At 46.2% G+C, this 17,393-nt stretch overlaps 1 protein-coding gene across 8 annotated transcripts in view; it reads left to right on the forward strand.

The window, feature by feature from the left end:
- Positions 1-1,646: 1,646 nt before the first annotated feature.
- The window catches only part of LIN54 (lin-54 DREAM MuvB core complex component), a 69,068-nt gene continuing 53,321 nt past the window's right edge, over positions 1,647-17,393 (forward strand). Inside the window, exons 1-2 of one of the 8 annotated variants that reach the window (XM_032878117.1) lie at positions 1,647-1,819; positions 15,118-15,170. In XM_032878117.1, the coding sequence (XP_032734008.1) occupies positions 15,150-15,170 (21 nt within the window). In that variant the 5' untranslated portion in view covers positions 1,647-1,819; positions 15,118-15,149. Of the gene's footprint in view, positions 1,820-2,280; positions 2,391-3,703; positions 3,841-15,117; positions 15,834-17,393 lie in introns of those variants that run through there. The other 7 variants (XM_032877935.1, XM_032878065.1, XM_032878275.1 and 4 more) reach the window with 7 other exon arrangements.

Here is a 17,393-nt window from a genome sequence, read left to right on the forward strand (position 1 = left end):
TTAGCTAGCACACCCTAGAAAATATTAAATAATCACTGCTATAGCCCTGCATCTTTGTTGGGTCCCTGACTTTAATGTGAACGCTTCCCTCATTTCACTCTAAGGTATGATGTTACTGTTGTTTTCTGATGATAATCATGATCCGTTTAAAGAAATATTTTTATTTCTAGTTTACTATGAATTTTTAAATTTCAGAAATGGCTGTTGAATACTATACAATGCATCCCTAGAGAGTATCATTTGGCTTTTCTCCTTCAATAAATTACTTGAGATTTCTTAGTGTTAAACCATCCTTTCTGAAGTAAACCATACATTGTCGTGGTATGAATTCTTTTTAGTACCACACCACTGTTTTTGATATTTTAACTTAATTTTCCTTGCAACAAAGTCATAAGAGAATTCCTCTCCTTCTTTGGGTATTGTTTGTCCTGAGTTTTGATATTGGGGTTATGCTAGCCTTGTGGAATAAACCAAGAAATGTTCTCCCTCTTGGGACAGTTTCCCTAGAATCCAGCCAGGGTTTGACACCCCATCTCAACTCCCTTCTTCTCCTGGAGGTGTCCCTGGTACCAGCAGTGGCCACACGCTCTCAAGGCTCCTCATGAACTGGACTCACCTACTGATCCCCAACAAAGCCTGGGCACCTTTCCATTTCCTCCCTTTTCCCGCACCGGCCTCAGAGCCTCTGGCTTCCAGGCCTATTCTAGTTCCATGCCACTTGCCCTGCCACCGAGTTTGCACGGGACACACGCGTGGCGGCGATTTTCGCAGAACAGAACTGACATTGCAGGTGGGAACGGTGGAGCTGCTCGACACCTGTCAACCTTGTCGCCCTCAGGATCCCGGGGTTTCTACTCCGCAGCCGGGACAAGGACCTTGGTAAACGGCTCTGCGCCCATGCGCGAGGTGCCGGAATCTAAAACCTGGACTGCCTGACCCCAAAGCAAGTGCCCCCACGACAACGAAGTCTGGCCTGGTCCACCGCGCCCCGGGCTTAGTCCTGCACGTCGGCCTGCGCGTCCTCCCCGCACGCCGGCAACCGCAGGCCGCACGACGCGCTTCGACAGCGCCGGCCTCTGCACTCTGTGCTCCGTCTGGTCGCCCGTCCCGCACCGCGGTCGCTGCCCGGGCGCCCGCTGCTCCGACTCGCGTTCCGCGTCGCCTCTTACTCTGCAGCAGGGACAGCGGGGAGAGCCAGAGGAGGAAAAGGTGACTAAACGCCAATAACGCTAACCGCGTTAGTCTCAGCTGCAAACCGCAGAAAGTCCCTTCCGGAGTGAGTGTAACTCTGCGGGGCCTCCCGGGCTCCCAGAGATCCCGCAAAACCGAGAGAGGGAGGGCGTTCGCGCGCCCGATGCCCCCAGCACAGCCGCCCGGCGGGGCTGCGGGGAGCTCGGGCCAGAGGCGAGGCGCGGCCGGCTCCCCCCGCAGCTCGGCCGGTGGAACTTCCCGGCTACGCCTCTGACCGAGCGCCCGCCGCGTGTCACGTGGGGCCGCAGCGTGCTCCCGCGCCCTGCGTACTGACGCGAGCTCGGGTTGCCACGGGGAGGGACGAGGCGCCGCGAGGCGCCGCGGAAGGGGCGGGGCGAAGGAAGCGGGCCGGGGGGCGGGGCCGGCGGAGGAGAGGGGCGGGCGGAGAGGGGCGCGCGGGCGGGGAGGGCCCGGCGTATTATGGGATGCGGCGGTGGAATGGCGCTGGGCGCGTGATTTTGAACAAACCCGGGTCTGTGTCTCGGAGGCGCCGCCGCCGCCGCCGCTGCTGCTGGGAGCCTAGGGAGCGCGGCGCGAGGAGCAGGCGGCGGCGCCGCCGGCGGCTTTGGTGAGCGTCAGCCCTGGGGGTGGGGACCTCTGGGCGGGCGGGCGGGAAGGGGACGCCGGCCCCCCGCTGCGGGTGGTGGCGCGGGCGGAGGGCGCCGGACCGCCCCCTGCGGGAGCCCGGGCCGGCGGGGCGCGGGGGAGAGCGGGAACCTGCGGGCTGGGGGCCGCCGAGCCGCCTCCTCGGGCCACAGGGGGCGGGGGAGTCTCCCGGCCCGGCCTCTTCCCGCCCGCGCCCGGGTGGGCGGCTGTCACCCGGCAGGGCCGGCCCTGACCCGGCCGTCCGCCCCTCGCGGCCGGCGGGAGGAAGGGTTCCGGCGGCTGTTGACACGCACCTTGCGTGGCCCGCGAAGCCGACTGTCGCCCCGGGTTTCTGGGAACCGGTTCTGCTGCTGTGTCATTTCGTTCCAGCGCCTGCTTCCCTCGCTGCCCGCCGCCCCTTCTTCCTCCGCCCTTTGTATGATCCCGTCTTCGTGTGCGTCCGTTTTCCTCGCGAAGCCCCCGGCTCAGTGTCGTAATGTCCCCGAGGTGCACGGGGGCCGGCGGCGGGCCGGCCTGAGCCTGGCAGAGCAACGGTAAACAGCAGTCGGGGTGCGGAGGGGCGGGCTGGCGGGGGCGGAGTGAAGTTTGGAGACAGGGGGACCGCGGGCCTCGGGACGCGGGCCTGGGGGGAGCGGCCCGCCGGGTCGGAGCGGCCGGGCGCGGCGGGCGGCAGCCGGCTCCCGGACGAGCTCGTCGCTCCGGAGGGGGGAGGGGGTGGGGCGGCCTGTCCGGCGGCCACCGCGCCCCGCGGCCACCCGCCGGCCCAGAGGACCGTGGAGGCCTGTGCTCGGCCGTGAAACCCCGCGCGGCGGTCGCGGGGGGTTCGGCGTGGCCAGAGCTTCCCGCACCCAGCAGACAGGACCGACTCGGGTCCTGTCGCACGTCTGGTCGCGCGTCGTGGGGCTTCCTGGGATGATGAGCACCCTGGTGCCCTTCAGGGGCCACAGCGCGGCGGGCGGAGCCGGGGGACGCTCGCTCTGCCCGAGCGGACGCGTCTTGCGGGCTCCGGTCCCGTCCGCCGACGGACCTTCGGACGCCCGGCAAGTGATTTAGGGCAGAGGCGCGTTTTCCGCGCTTTAGCCGCCGTTCACTCCTCAGCGCGCGTCCGCATCTCCGAGCGGCGACAGAGGGGAAGCCGCAGGCTCACGGACAGGAGGGACCTGAGGCGCAGGGATCCGCTTTCGGAACCGGACCGCGGCGAGTTTGGGCCGCGTTGTCAGCACGAGCGCCCGGGCCCGCGACCGCGGACTGGGTCTGGGGGCAGGGCGGCCGCGGGGGTCCGCCGCACTCTCTGCACCGCGGGGAGCCGTGCGCTCCGTCGTCCTCGCCTCAAGTTGCTTGTCTGAGAACGAGGGACTTCGGGTTCTTCATTGTCCTTCCGTGTGGCTCTGCTGCTCAGAAATGCGCCAGACCCGGGACTCGACCTCCCTGCGGCCGCCGCGGGCCAGCAGAAGCACCCCCTTCCGCCGCGGGGCGGGCGGTCTCGGCGAGCGCGCGTGGGCCTCCCCGCGCGTTTGAAGGTTGGCGGGCCGGGCGGGCAGCTTCCCCGGGTCTGTGGGCGGGCGCCTCTGCGGCAGGGAGGGCGGCGGAGGGAGGGGATGCCGGGGAGGGGCGGGGCGGGGCGGGCGGCGGAGGGGCGGGGAGGGCGGGGCGGCTCGCGGCGGCGGCGGCGGCGGCGGCGGCCGGGCTGGGCGGTCGGGGAAGCTGCTGAGTGTGATGGTGATGACGAGGTGAAAATGGCGGATCTTTCGAAATACAATCCCGGCCCCTGACATACCAGCGGCGGCGGCGGCGCCGCCGCCCAGGCTCCGTCCGCGGCCCCGGGTCCCCGTAGCGCTCCCGCCGGGGCGAGCTGGGGAGCGACGCGGGCGGCCGGGGCTCCGGAGCGCGGGCAGAGCCAGCCCCGCCGGGCTCAGAGTCGCCCGGGACCTCCCGGAGCCCCCACCTCGGAGCGGAGGGAGGAGGAAGCGGCGGCCGCTGGAGGTAGAGGAGAAGGGGGCGTCCGGAGGCTTCTCCGCAGCGAGTTCCTTTCATGCAGGGGCGGCGGGGAGGGGAGCGCCTCGTCCGTAGCGCGGGGGATCCGTAGCCTCGTCCTGACACCGACGCGACTCCGGGTGCTGAGGGCTCGAGTGGACCCGAGGCGGCCGCCGAGGCCTAGAGGAGCTGCCGGCTCTGACCCGGTTTCCTGACTTGGCGTTTCCCCCCCGACGGCGGCGGCGGCTGGCGGGGACGTGTCGGCCGCGCGGGGCTGTGTGTTGCCTTCGAGACGCTGGGCACCGGCTTCTCCCCGCATTTAAGCCCCGCGCCGTAGACCGTGCGGGCGCTCGCATTTGGGAGCGTGTGCGCCGGTGTTGTCACCATCGAAAATGTTTCCTTTTTCTGTTGCCCCGTCGTCCGTAGAGGGACCCGTTTGCCCCCGGCGTCCAGCAGACGACAACTGAGCACTGTCAGTCGCGTCTTATCCCCACACACACCCATTTCGTGGATTTGGAGACTGAGTCGTGTCACGTGCTGCGGTGTGCAGACTCCAGGGTCGAACGACCGGCCGCGGTTTGGGCTCCCAGGTGTTGCCGTCATTGTGCGGTGAGTTGTGAGGGCGCCGGGTTGGCAGAGAGGAGTTGTGGCCTCTGTCGTGTTCCAGCTCTTTGTTCAAGAGCTGAAGCGTAGGACTGACTGACTCTGCGACCGTAGATTATGGCCATAGTTTAATGTCGTTGGGTTCCCTGAAGACCCGAGTGTGTTTTAGATTGTGCGGCAGATCCCGCAGCAGCCTGGCCGCTGGCTCACCCAGGCGGTGCCGCCGGAAGGTGCGCGTGCGGCGGGGCCCTCGGGTTTTTCCCAGCTTCGCAGCGGAAGGTTCCATCGCTGACGCTGAGTGTGTGAGGCCCACCACCGGGGTGAGGATTTAGACGTGCCCGCTGGAATGTTTGTGATGAGCACGATTGCCCTCTTCCACGTTTCCCACAAAGACATGATGTCAGGGGTGACGTGCGGTATCATGCATTACGTGTTCAGAGGAGAAACTGTGTGTGTGTAACTTGGACATTTGGCTTTCACTCGTTAGGAGAATAAGGAACCCAAAAAATTTTAGGGGAGGTAACTGCAGAGGTACTCAGAAGCTTCAGTTAATGAAGATTTTGTTAAACATTTCTCTGATGTTCTTGTCTTATCCAGTAGGGATTTGGTTCTGTTTTTTTCCCATCCAAGTACTAACCAGGCCCGACCCTGCTTAGCTTCGGAGATCAGACGGTTCTGTTTTTTCTTACAGCTTTTATGGTGCAATTATTTGGTACATGTCAACTGGCTTCTAAGTTAGTGGTTAAACTCAAAATTTAAAAAGTAGTTAACATAAAGGAGAGTAAAATGTTTCATTGGCTTTTTTTTTTTTTTATCACAAAGGACTGTTGTCTTTTTTGGTGATTCTTTGTGATTGTCTTTAAAGGCCATTTTTCAGATTGTTATGGTTAGAACAATTGTCTGTTAATAATTAGAAGTTGTTAGAAATGAAGGAAGAGTTATGCCAGCAGAGACAATATAACGTCTTTTTTGGGGAAGAGGAGCATTACAGATTTTAATTATTTAAGTGTTACTGTTGGGTATTTCTTATGTGTCATGTACTATGCTAGGGATAGGACATACCTCAGTATCATTGCCTCAGGAAACTTTCAGTTTAGGAGTTGGGAGGTAAAGTTGGAAGGATGGGTTGGGTAGAGCTTTAATGCAGAAGGCCTTGAGAGTTACAGAAAATTTTCAAAATAGGAGAGTGACAGCCTCAGAGATGGGGTTAAATTCTGTGGCTTTTATGGAGAATGTGTTGTAGGTTAGAGGAGATGGAGGTAGAAGTACCACACCAGGTTTTAGACTTTGGAGATTCAGACATTCTTGGTTGTAGTGAGAAGGAGACATTGTGAAGGTGTATCTGCATGGTATATGCCAGATTAATAGTTCCATGGAGAGACATCGAAGATGACAAGATCTTAAGCCCTATTGTTTGATAGACTATCTAATGTCATAAAAAGCAAATTCAGTTAGATGGAGAAAGAGGAAAAGAATTTTCATTTGAGTTCTAGTGTACAACATAACTATTTTTCATAGTAGCCTTGCAAGTAAACGGTGGCTTGGTGAGATTACTGTTTAGGGTTCCATGTTAAACAACTACAAGAGCCAACATTTGGAAATGGATCTGATTTGAATCCCCATGTTTTGTCCACCATGTTAGTCTTTTTTTTTTTTTTAAGATTTTATTTACTTATTTGATAGAGATCACAAGTGGGGGGGGGGAGTAGGCTCCCCGCTGAGCAGAGAGCCCGATGTAATGCCGAAGGCTTACCTTACCTTACCTGGCTCAATGGCTTACCCCATTGAGCCACCCAGGCACCCCTGTCCACCATGTTAGTCTTAAGCATGAGTAATATATAAGTACCCCCTTTTAAAGGGAAAAAAAATATTATGGGTCCTCCTTATATTGGCCTAAATAGTTTTATTAAAATATTTAATTTTTGGATGTATATAGTATAAATTGCTTTTATGTAAATATAAAACACAAGTAGACTTGTAAATGAAATATAAACAAAACTATAAAGCCAGTAAAACAAATTAAATTTAGGATAATGGATGATGTTGCTTTGCTGAAACAAACTCTTTGCATAGTAAATATACTATTGCCTGCCTTGGCAAGGTGCAGTTTTTTTATATACGATATATCCTGTGATAATCCAATTTCTACACCACTTTTGTGCATTTGAATGCTGCAAAGCTTTCCTCCTTAACTCACAGATGGTTTGGCTTTCACTTGGCATAAATATATCATTTACCTTATAAGACCCTTCTGTGCCTTTTTTTTTTTTTTTAACCCACCCTTGTTCTAGTACCATTGATTGTGCATACGAGGTAGTTGTTCAGATGATCCAGAATACACTTTAAAACATATTATCAAAATGAAAATATAAATTTTTCAAATCTTCCTCAGGACTCATGGCTTATAGTCCAGTGCTCCCAGTTTAGTCTGAGAAATGTAGTTATGTACTAAGTTTTTGAGTTGTCAACGTTTGATTTTAGAAATCAGCTAAAATCCAAAAGGTGTAGTTAACTAGTTAGTCTGGTGGTAAGCTCTAGGTACAAAAGTATAGTTCTTAAACACTCAGATATTTTTGTCTAATCTGACAAATTACTCATCTGTAATATGGCGATAGGTGACCACTTCGTAATGTTCTATGCAAGAATGAAACATTTGTTCTCCCTGGTTGTCCTTCACCTGTAACTAACAAAGTAAGTGTTTCAGCGCTGGTAACATTCCACGTGGAACCGTAAGAGATTTAAAAGCAGAGAGCATTTGCCATTTCTATCTTACATTATTTTATATTTTATATTTATTGATTTATTGTAATCACTGTCCCAATTCAGACCCTCCATTTATCTTTGTCTTGAGCTAATTACCAAATCACCTTCTAAGTAACCAGTCTCTCTGCCTCCAGTCAAATAAAACACTGAGATGAAGTTAATCCTCCCAAAGTATAACTGTGATCATGCCATTCTTCTATTGATTTCTAGGCTTTGTCAGGGCAAGGTCTTTGGTTAATTACCCATAAGGCCCTTCACAGAGTTGGGAAGTAATAAGTATTTGTTAATTAAATGACTGATAAAAACCATAAATTAGTTAAAAATTAAGAGAACCTTGTCAGCTTAAGATGGAATGTAATTGCACAGAGTATAGGTTAAAAGCTAATTTTGAGTATTTGAAAACTTACTTGAAAAGGAGTTTCTCAGTTTGTTCGTTGTGAGTTTATTTTATTTGACATGTGAAGTCTCAGAGCGTTATTTAAACCTGTCTTACTCAAATAGACAAACCAAAGTTATCTTGGTAAATAATGCTTGGATTGCTAAATTATGCTAGAATTTTAGATGATCCCTTCCTCATAATTAATTATTCATTCTTCGAGTTTGTATTGGAGGTTACTATTTGGCAGCCCTGTTCTAGGCATTGGAGATAGGGAATCTAGTGATTAAAGACAGACAAGTTCCAGTCCTTGTGGAGTTTGCATTCTAAAGAAGTAGGGCAGGAAGACTGAGACTATAAACAAAGATATTTTCTGATTGTGATAGATGCTATCATAGAAGTACCAGGGTAATGTGATAGAATGCTTAGGGCAGTGGAGATGAGAGTGGGGGTGCTACTTTAGCTAGATCTTGAAACATCATACAGTCGAGACAAATACAGAAATCATTAGATTTTCTGAAATCAGTTAATCTTTGACACTCAATAGACTTAAACCATTCAACCATGTTCAGCTGTGAGGAGGAAGACTCAGTGTATTGATTTCCAGAATCATGCTTTGCCTTTAGAACTTTGTTGTATGAGCAAAAAATACTGGAGGCATGGGGAATACATTGTATGTTCTGTCTTCTTTCCTACCAGGTAACCCTGGCAAAAATGAGGTGAAGTAAAGCTCTTCAGTCCTACTGGCTTGTGAAAATTCTCTCTTTTCTTGCAGTGGTCCTCAACACAGTGATGATGAGGTTGCATGTGCTTAGCACATATCTCCCATTCCTAAAGGATAAAATTAGAGTGATGATTCATGTAGCTGCGTGGCCAAACCCTTTCCGCCACGCCCACAGCTCCGTTTGAGAGTTGCTTTTAGCACAAGCTGCCATGCCTAGCGTGTGACCCTGATTGAAACAGATATAGATATCTAATCATAAAGCAATTTTCATAGTCTGCTTAGTGGCTTTGAGGTGTGCTGGTTCCGAATTCTGCACAGCCCGACACTACATAGAGACTGGCCAAACCAATCAAATCTTTTCTTCTTCGAAGTTTGAACTTTACTCCTAGTTCAAGGGAGACTCTAGTTCTGTAATTCCTAGTCTTTTTTTTTTTTAAGGTTTTATTTATTTGACAGAGAGCGAGACAGGGAGAGAGGGAACACAAGCAGGAGGAGTGGGAAAGGGAGAAACACAGGCTTCCTGCTGAACAGGGAGCCCGATGTGGGACTTGATCCCAGGGTTTCTGGATCAATACCTAAGCTGAAGGCAAATGCTTAATGACTGAGCTACCAATGTACCCCATTTCCTAGTCTTTTTAACAGGATAAGTAAAAAGACATGTTATTCTGAATAGCAAGCTTCAAAATATTTGAAGCAAAAAAAAAAAAACGCACAGATGGGGAGAAATAGACAAATCCACAATCATATTTAGGAATTTTTAATAGCCTTTCTCAGTAATTGATAGAAGAAGAAAAGGTAACAATATAGAAGATGCGAACTACACTATGAGCCAACTTGCTGTAATTGACGTGTACAATACTGCTCTCAGCAACTGTAGAATACATGTTCTTTTCAGGTGCACATGCAGTGTTCACCAAGATAGAGCATATACTAAACGATGAAACAAGTCTCAAGTTTCAAATGATGGAAATGTTGTAGAATATTACATTCTTTGGCAATAACAGGAGTAAATTAGGAATCAGTAATAAGATAGAAAATCCCCAAATAGCATACTTCTTTATTTTTCTGTGTGTAAAAGACAAAATCGCAAGGAATATTAGAAAACATTTGAAATGAATGATAATAAAATTGAAAACAAAATAACATGAGTAGAATGCAGCTAGAGGTTTGGGGCAAATTTTTAATGTTAAGTATTTATTTTAGGGAAGAAGAAATCTGAGGGTTTTAGATATACTTTTTTCTGGGAAGAGCCAGATAGTAAATAATTTTAGGCTTTGGAGGCCATGTAAATCTGGTATATGTTTATGTGTATACTTTTTTTCCCCCTCAGCTATTTAAAAATGTAAAAACCATTCTTAGCTGGAGAGCAGTTAACAGACTATGGGCCTGATTTGGTCTGTGGACTATAGTTTACTGAACTCTGATCTTTGTTTCTATAGTAAGCTTCTAGAAGAACAAATTAAACCTAAAGCAAGCAGAAGGAAGGAGATAAAGATAAGAGTCAATTAAATTAAAAAATTGAGAAAGAATTGAGAAAATCAGTGAAGCCAAAGTGGTTCTTTGAAAAAATCAATAAAATTGATAAATCTCCAGGCAGACTGATGAAAAAAGGAGAAAACAAATTACCAAAATGAAAGTGAAGAGTTGACATTTCTATAGACATTAATATAAAAGGATATATGTATAACTTAATGCTAATAAATTTGGCAAGTTAGAGGAAATAGACAAATTCCTTGGAGGACCAAATTGTCAAATATCAAAGGTTGCTGAATAACCCAAACAACTCCACATCTATTAAAGAAATCGAATTTATAGTTAAAAACAAGAAAACTTTATATCTAGCTGGCTTCATTGGTGAGTTCTGACAAACATTTCAGGAAGAAATAGTAACAATTTTATACTGACTTTTCCTGAAAATTGAAGAGGAGGCAACATGCCCTAACACATTTTATTAGGCTAGCACTGTCCCCAGACAGCCACTATAAGAAAAAGGACTACACACCAATATCCTTCATGAGTGTAGACAAAAATGCTTAACGAACTATTAGGAAATAGAATTCAGGAATATATACAAAGTACATACGTCAGGACTGAGTAGGGCTTATTTCAGGAATGCAAAATTGGCTTAATAATAAAAAATCAGTATAATTCAAAGGTTAAAAGAGAAAAGCCGTGTGATTATCTCAATAGTTGGAAAAAAAGCATATGATAGAAATACCCGCTTATGATTGGGGGAAAAAACCCACCCAACTTTGCAAACTAGAATATAAGTAAGCTTCCTCGGCCTGTTAAAGGGAATTTACGAAAAACCCACAGCTAACAAGTAAGATTGGGAACAAGGAAAAGTTGTCTGCTCTTACCACTTTCATTCAGCATTTTACTGGAGGTCCTAGCGAGTGTAGTAAAGAAAGAAAAAAGAAATAAAAGGCATGCTAATTGGAAAAGAAGAAATAGAGATGTTACATTCAGACAGCGTGGATTGTGTTTGTAAAAAATCGTAAGGAACTTACAGCTAAAAGCTACTAAAGGGGCGCTTGGGTGGCCCAGTGGGTTAAGGCCTCTGCCTTCGGCTCAGGTCATGGTCCCAGGGTCCTGGGATGGAGCCCTTCATCAGGCTCTCTGCTCAGCGGGAAGCCTGCTTCCGTCTCTCTCTCTGCCTGCCTCTCTGCCTACTTGTGATGTCTCTCTCTATCAAATAAATAAATAAAAATCTTAAAAAAAAAAGCTACTAAAAATCAATAAATGAATTTACCTAAGTTGTAGGCTACATGGACAATATGAAAAAAACCCCAGCTGTATTTGTATATACTAGCAGCAAACAATTGGAAAATGGAAAACTATTTGCAATGCATCAAAAAACATGTAATGCTTAGGGATCAATTTATATGCAAGAGCCATATACTTGAATTATAAAACTTTGCTGAGATAACTAGAGAGATATCAGTTGGGAGATGCGTTTTCTATTGGTATTTGCAAGTGAGGGAGTGACTGTACTTTTAAATCATTATTTCTAGGATGTTTGTATAGCATACAGCCTTGAATGATAGTTACAGTGATTCCTGCTGTAGCCAAGGGCAGATTTGCTTGTTGTGCAGTACAATAAAGATAATCTCTTCCTGTGGGCAGAAGGGCAGGTGTGCTTCAGCCCATTATAAATGAGCCAGATTGACTGAGCTCAGGGTTATGAGTTGTGATACAAACCCCCTGCCTGCACAACATCTACCTGGGCCTCTCCGTGTCTACCATGGGGAACTTGTGGGCAGCCAGAAGAACTCACATACATGTGATGCTCGTGTTCCTTGCTGTGCTGTAATAAGTCCTATGTCTCTCCCTAAGACTATAGTGTGGTCTGCTAGTATCTGTGAAATGGTAACAGGATACTTTGTTCGCTTACAAAGAGGGTCTAAAATCTCAGATCCCTCACAGTTCTTGGCAGTTTGGGCCATGCAAATGGGGTGCTGATAGAGACCTAGCTTCCTGAAAGAGGAAGGTGACAGCCTTGTGGGTTAGGTTAGGGGATATGAAAAGACTCTGGCATCTGATGGTGAATGCTCTCAAGTCACGTGGTAGATGGGTGGCAGGGGCAGGGGCAATGTCTTCCTGTGTTGTACCTCTTAATGGATATTTAGGGATTACACTGAGAGCCCAAATGGTGCTTTGGTTGTTGCACCAACTCCATAGCCCCAGCTGAGAGGCAGCGTGACTATAATCACCGCTGAGTCAAGGAGCCCCCAAAGCTGAAATAACGGTCAGAAATAGGACACCAGAAAGAGTGTCAGAGGATATAGAATTTCGGGTGCATTAGAAGGTTGTTTAGTTGAGTTGTAACGGTGAGTGCTTGAAACTGAAAGTAAATGCACTGCCAGACCACCGTCTCCTGTGACTCGACTTCTCCCTCCTGCACCTTGACTTTAGGTGCTTGAAGGAGGAAGATGAATAGAGGTTGGGCAGAGATCTCCCTGTCCTTAAGAGGGTACCAAAGGCTATACCCACATGTCCAGATATGCTAGGAGAACTTCAAGGAGAGCAGAGAGTCACTTCTGTGGTTGTGTTGGATACTGGCAACCGAGTCATCATCCTACCTTGTTCTGCGGGGCATGGAGTGCGCTAGATGCTATGGATGGGGGTGGGGCATGGAGTGCGCTAGATGCTATGGATGGGGCGTGGACAAGGTATGCAGTAGGGAAAGGATGCTAATGTGACATTGTGGGTTGGGCCCTTTGTTGTTTGGTACTGTTTCCATTGCTAAAGGTATGATTGGTGTGGTGTTTTTGCATGCCTACTTTAAATTCCCATAAATGTCAGAGAGGATTCTCCTGATCAGAAAGAGCTGCATGTAGAGAAGTGCTAGTACTTTGGAATCTCAAAACGCTAGTTATTCATTTGAGCTACAGGTTACTGTGACGGGTGATTTTATTTATTTTTTTAAAGATTTTATTTACTTATTTGACAGAGAGAGAGAGATCACAAGTAGGCAGTGAGGCAGGCAGAGGGAGAGGAGGAAGCAGGCCCCCTGCTGAGCAGACAGCCCGATGCGATGCCGGAATCCATCCCAGGATCCTGAGATCATGACCTGAGCTGAAGGCAGACGCTTAATGCACTGAGCCACCCAGGTGCCCCATGAGTGGTAATTTTATAGTGTCTATAAAGAACTTACCCAACTCAGTAAGAAGTCTTTTTTTAAAAAGGGAAAAGATTTTAACAGGTACTTTTCAAAAGAAGATACACAAATACACTACATATATGAAAAAATGCTCAGCATTGTTAGTCATCTGGGCATTGCAAGTGAAAACTACAATGAGATGCCACTTCACACCCATTAGAACGGCTGACAATGCCAGTTGTTACTGAGGATGTGGGACAGCTGGTCCTCTTGCGCATTGTTGGTGGGTGTATACAGTGTGAAATAGTTTGGCAGTTTCGTGGAAAGTTAAAGATAAATTTACCTTATGACACAGCAAATCTACTTCTTGGTATTTATTCAGAAAATATGAAGGTATGTATCCATAACAAACTTAAACTTGAATGTTCATAGCAGTGTTATTTAGGAGTCCCAAATTGGAAACAATTTCCAAATATCCATTCACAGGTGAATGGATAAACAAATTATGGTAGATTTGTAGATGGAATATTACTCAGCAATAAAAAGGAAAAGAACTCATAGTAAGTGAAGGAGTAAAGGCAAATCTCAACATACTCAGGGAAAAAGCTCATTTTTATTATTCCATTTATGTGAAGTTCTAGAGTGGGCAAAAAGTCAAACCTATAGTGATAGAGCAGAACAGTGGTTGTGCAGGGTGGGATTTCTAGGGTAGGGGATTGACTGTAAAGGAGTAGACATGTTTTTTCTTCATTTAAAAATACCAGTGGTGGGGCGCCTGGGTGGCTCAGTGGGTTGAGCCTCTGCCTTCGGCTCAGGAACCTCAGGTTCCCAGGTTCCTGGGATAGAGCCCTGCATCAGGCTCAGCGGGGAGCCCCCCCCCTCCCCCGCCGCCTGCCTTTCTGCCTACTTGTGATCTCTCTCTGTCAAGTAAATAAAAAATCTTAAAAAAAATACCAGTGGTAAAAATTTAAGGCAGTGTATTTTGTGATTAAAATTATGAACTTTGGTGTAAAACATATCCTGATTTTGAGTCTGGGCTCTATCATTTACTAGTTATGTGACCTTGGGCAGATTATTTAATCTAAGTTTCTTCAGCTGTAATATGGGAATGGTAATGATACTATCACAGAATTGTGAGGGTTAATTATGCCATCGTTGGCATATAGCAAGCATTCAATAATGATTAATTTTGGTACTATTAGTATTTGTCAATGATAATAATTATAATTTGGTGCCCATGTGTGTTAATCTTAGAATGGGTATTGCAGTTTTGTATTTTTAAAAGAGGGAAGACGAAACAGAATTGCTGACTAGGTTTGTATTCATCTTTAATATTGTATGGGCAAATAACATTATTTAGTCAGTCCGGAACATGATGTACTCTCTTTAATATGTGAAGATAATGGTACTGATATCTTCATTGGAAGTTCTACATAACCTTTGGCTAAAAGCATCACAGTTCTGATTTGTTCCTAATTTGCTTTATTATTATTATCATTATTACCACTTTTTTTGTAATGGGACTGGCTTTTATACCCTTTTCATTGGTTTCCTTTTTGACGTTTAAACGGCTAAGGAGGATTTGAGAATCTTCTTCCCAAGTAAAGGTTTTTTTGTTTTTGTTTTTGTTTTTGGTCTGAAGCTGATTGATCAAACTTGAGCCAAATAAGTCATTTAATCTGCACGTGCCGAGATGGATTACTCTAGAACTCCTTTAACGTTAATTTGAATATTTAATAGATTTTTGTAGATGGCAAACTATCCTCATTTTAGAACCTAGCTCCCTGGAGATTTGAAGATATTTTCCAATATTTGTTTACATTTAAATCTTTATGTGAGTCAGCAGTTTTCAGGTCTGTCAATAGGAAAAAAAAATAACTGGCAAGAAATAAGGTTATCAGACATGCCAAAGACTAAAAAGTTTTATGAGTGGGCATTGGAAAAGAGTGTCCCGAATGCAGTATACTTTTGGATTGAGACATGGCGCATGAGAATATTTGCTTCTAGTTTTGTGTCCCATGTGACTTATATTTCAGATTCCTGAAGGTTGAGAGTATGTCGAAGTGATGTAAGCCAAATAGATATCAGGAATATCCTTCATTCAGTTGTACATCAGCAACAAATGATTATTTTGTCACTAGCATTTCTTTTGAATAACTTTATTCCTAAATCTGTTTTGAAAACTAATAATTTATTCATTTTCAACTTTTCTTGCAGCGCCTGATCCACCTTCTAGCAGGAGAACGACCATGGAGGTGGTGCCAGCCGAGGTGAATAGTTTGCTTCCAGAGGAGATAATGGACACTGGTATAACTTTAGTGGAGGATGATAGTATTGAGGCTGTTATTGTGTCATCCCCAATTCCCATGGAGACAGAACTGGAAGAAATTGTCAACATAAATTCTACTGGGGACTCTACAGCCACGCCCATTTCCACGGAACCAATCACAGTGTACAGTAACCACACTAACCAAGTTGCAGTGAATACCACAATTACTAAAGCAGATTCTAATACCACAGTGAAACCAGCTTTTCCAAGTGGCCTTCAAAAACTTGGTGCTCAGACTCCTGTGACTATATCAGCCAATCAGATTATTTTAAACAAAGTATCACAGACATCAGATCTTAAACTTGGCAATCAGACCCTTAAACCAGATGGACAGAAGTTAATTTTAACAACTTTGGGCAAGTCTGGTTCACCAATTGTTTTAGCACTACCCCATAGCCAACTACCCCAGGCTCAGAAAGTTACAACTCAGGCCCAGTCAGGAGATGCTAAGTTACCACCGCAGCAAATTAAAGTAGTTACCATTGGAGGGAGGCCAGAGGTGAAACCTGTCATTGGTGTCTCAGCATTGACCCCAGGAAGTCAACTGATTAATACTACAACTCAGCCCTCTGTGTTACAGACCCAACAGTTAAAAACAGTACAGGTAAAAAAAAAAAAAAAAAAAAAAGGGGGCTTATTAATTCAAATGCATGTTAAAAATTAAATTGATTCATAGTTGTGTTTGTAGGGTGATTAAATGCATAGTTGTTACTGAATTCTTTTGAATGTTGCTTTTAGTAATTGTGTGGTTTCTTTTTCGTAAAGTTTGATGTCCAATGCTTTGAAAATGTTTGCTAGAGAACTTAGAGCAAACTTAATTTTTGTTCAATTCCAACTTAGTGCATTTATAGCTCTTTACTCATTTTTTAAGTGCATTTTATTCTTAGTAGTAGTTCGATTGCAAGTATGCTCTGCTGGTATAAAGATGGCAGAGTTGCTGCTGGGGTGTCAAAATATCATACAGACATAATTTTTTTCAGTTAACAGATGGCCAAAGTCTAGGAAAACTTGCTGCTCTTGAGCAATCCTTGGAGCCAGCAAAGTGCATACTAGCCCGTGTGTGCCACCTCTTTGTAGTTTCCTGTCCATTGCCATCACTCATATTTGCTGTGTGGAAAAGACAGTGTCACGTAATGGAAGGTAACACATTGGCTTTAGAAGTGGACCAGCTGGATTTGAGTCACCTCTGTGCTGCCCTGCCACCTGTGGAACTTTGGATTGGTTACTTATCTTTTCTGAGTTTTTTAATTTAGCTGGAAGATGGCTCTTTGATCATGATGAAATATGTAATAAAAGATAGTAGTTGATGTGGTTCTCAAAAGTTTGAGGACCCTTGAAAATGGTGCCTATTATTAGTATGAATAGGATCCTAAGATAAAAGTTTAATAGAACATATATTAAACGGTTCCCAGTTTTTCATGCTCAAATAGGCCTTTTTAGGTCATCACTGCTCTTAAAATAAATGATCCACTTAGGATCAGGAAACACAAATATATTCCCTGCTTGAAAGGTTCACTGCTCAGAAAAAGGAACAGACATGACTTAGAGAACTGATGCAGGTTTATAAGGAAAAGGAAGATATGGGAAACTATCCATGCTCAGCTGATGTTAGAAGTTATGATGTTTTGGTTATTATGTTGGCATAATAATGAGAAATTTATTTTTCATGGGCTTTTTTTCTTTAAGCTTTTGTTTTTAAGTGATCTCTATACCCAACGTAGGGCTTGAACTCACAACCCCAAGATCAAGAGTTGCACATTCTTCATCTGAGCCCAACCAGGGGCCCCTCATGGGCTTTTTATTTAAGCACTTTGTTTGATTTCTCAAACCTTGTAATTTGCTCATGTCCCTCCTGCCACTATTAAATATTTAATGCTTTTTTAAAAATTTTTAAAAAAAGATGTTATTTATATGAGGGGGGAGAGAGAGAAAGAGAAAGAGAGAGAGCATGAGCAAGGGAGAGGGGCAGAGGCAGAGGGAGAAGCAGACTTTCCGTTGAGCAGGGAGCCACCATGGGGCTCTTGATCCCGGGACCCTAGAATTATGACCTGAGCCAAAGGCAGATGCTTAACCAATGGAGCCACCCAGATGCCCCTCTTTCTTGTTTATTATCATCTCTCACTTATCTCTGAGTTCCTTTTACTTCGTTTGGTCAGAGTCTCTT

This window comes from Lontra canadensis, unplaced genomic scaffold, assembly GCF_010015895.1.
Source record: "Lontra canadensis isolate GAN:19392208 unplaced genomic scaffold, GSC_riverotter_1.0 scaffold1, whole genome shotgun sequence".
Classification (NCBI taxonomy): Eukaryota; Metazoa; Chordata; class Mammalia; order Carnivora; family Mustelidae; genus Lontra; species Lontra canadensis.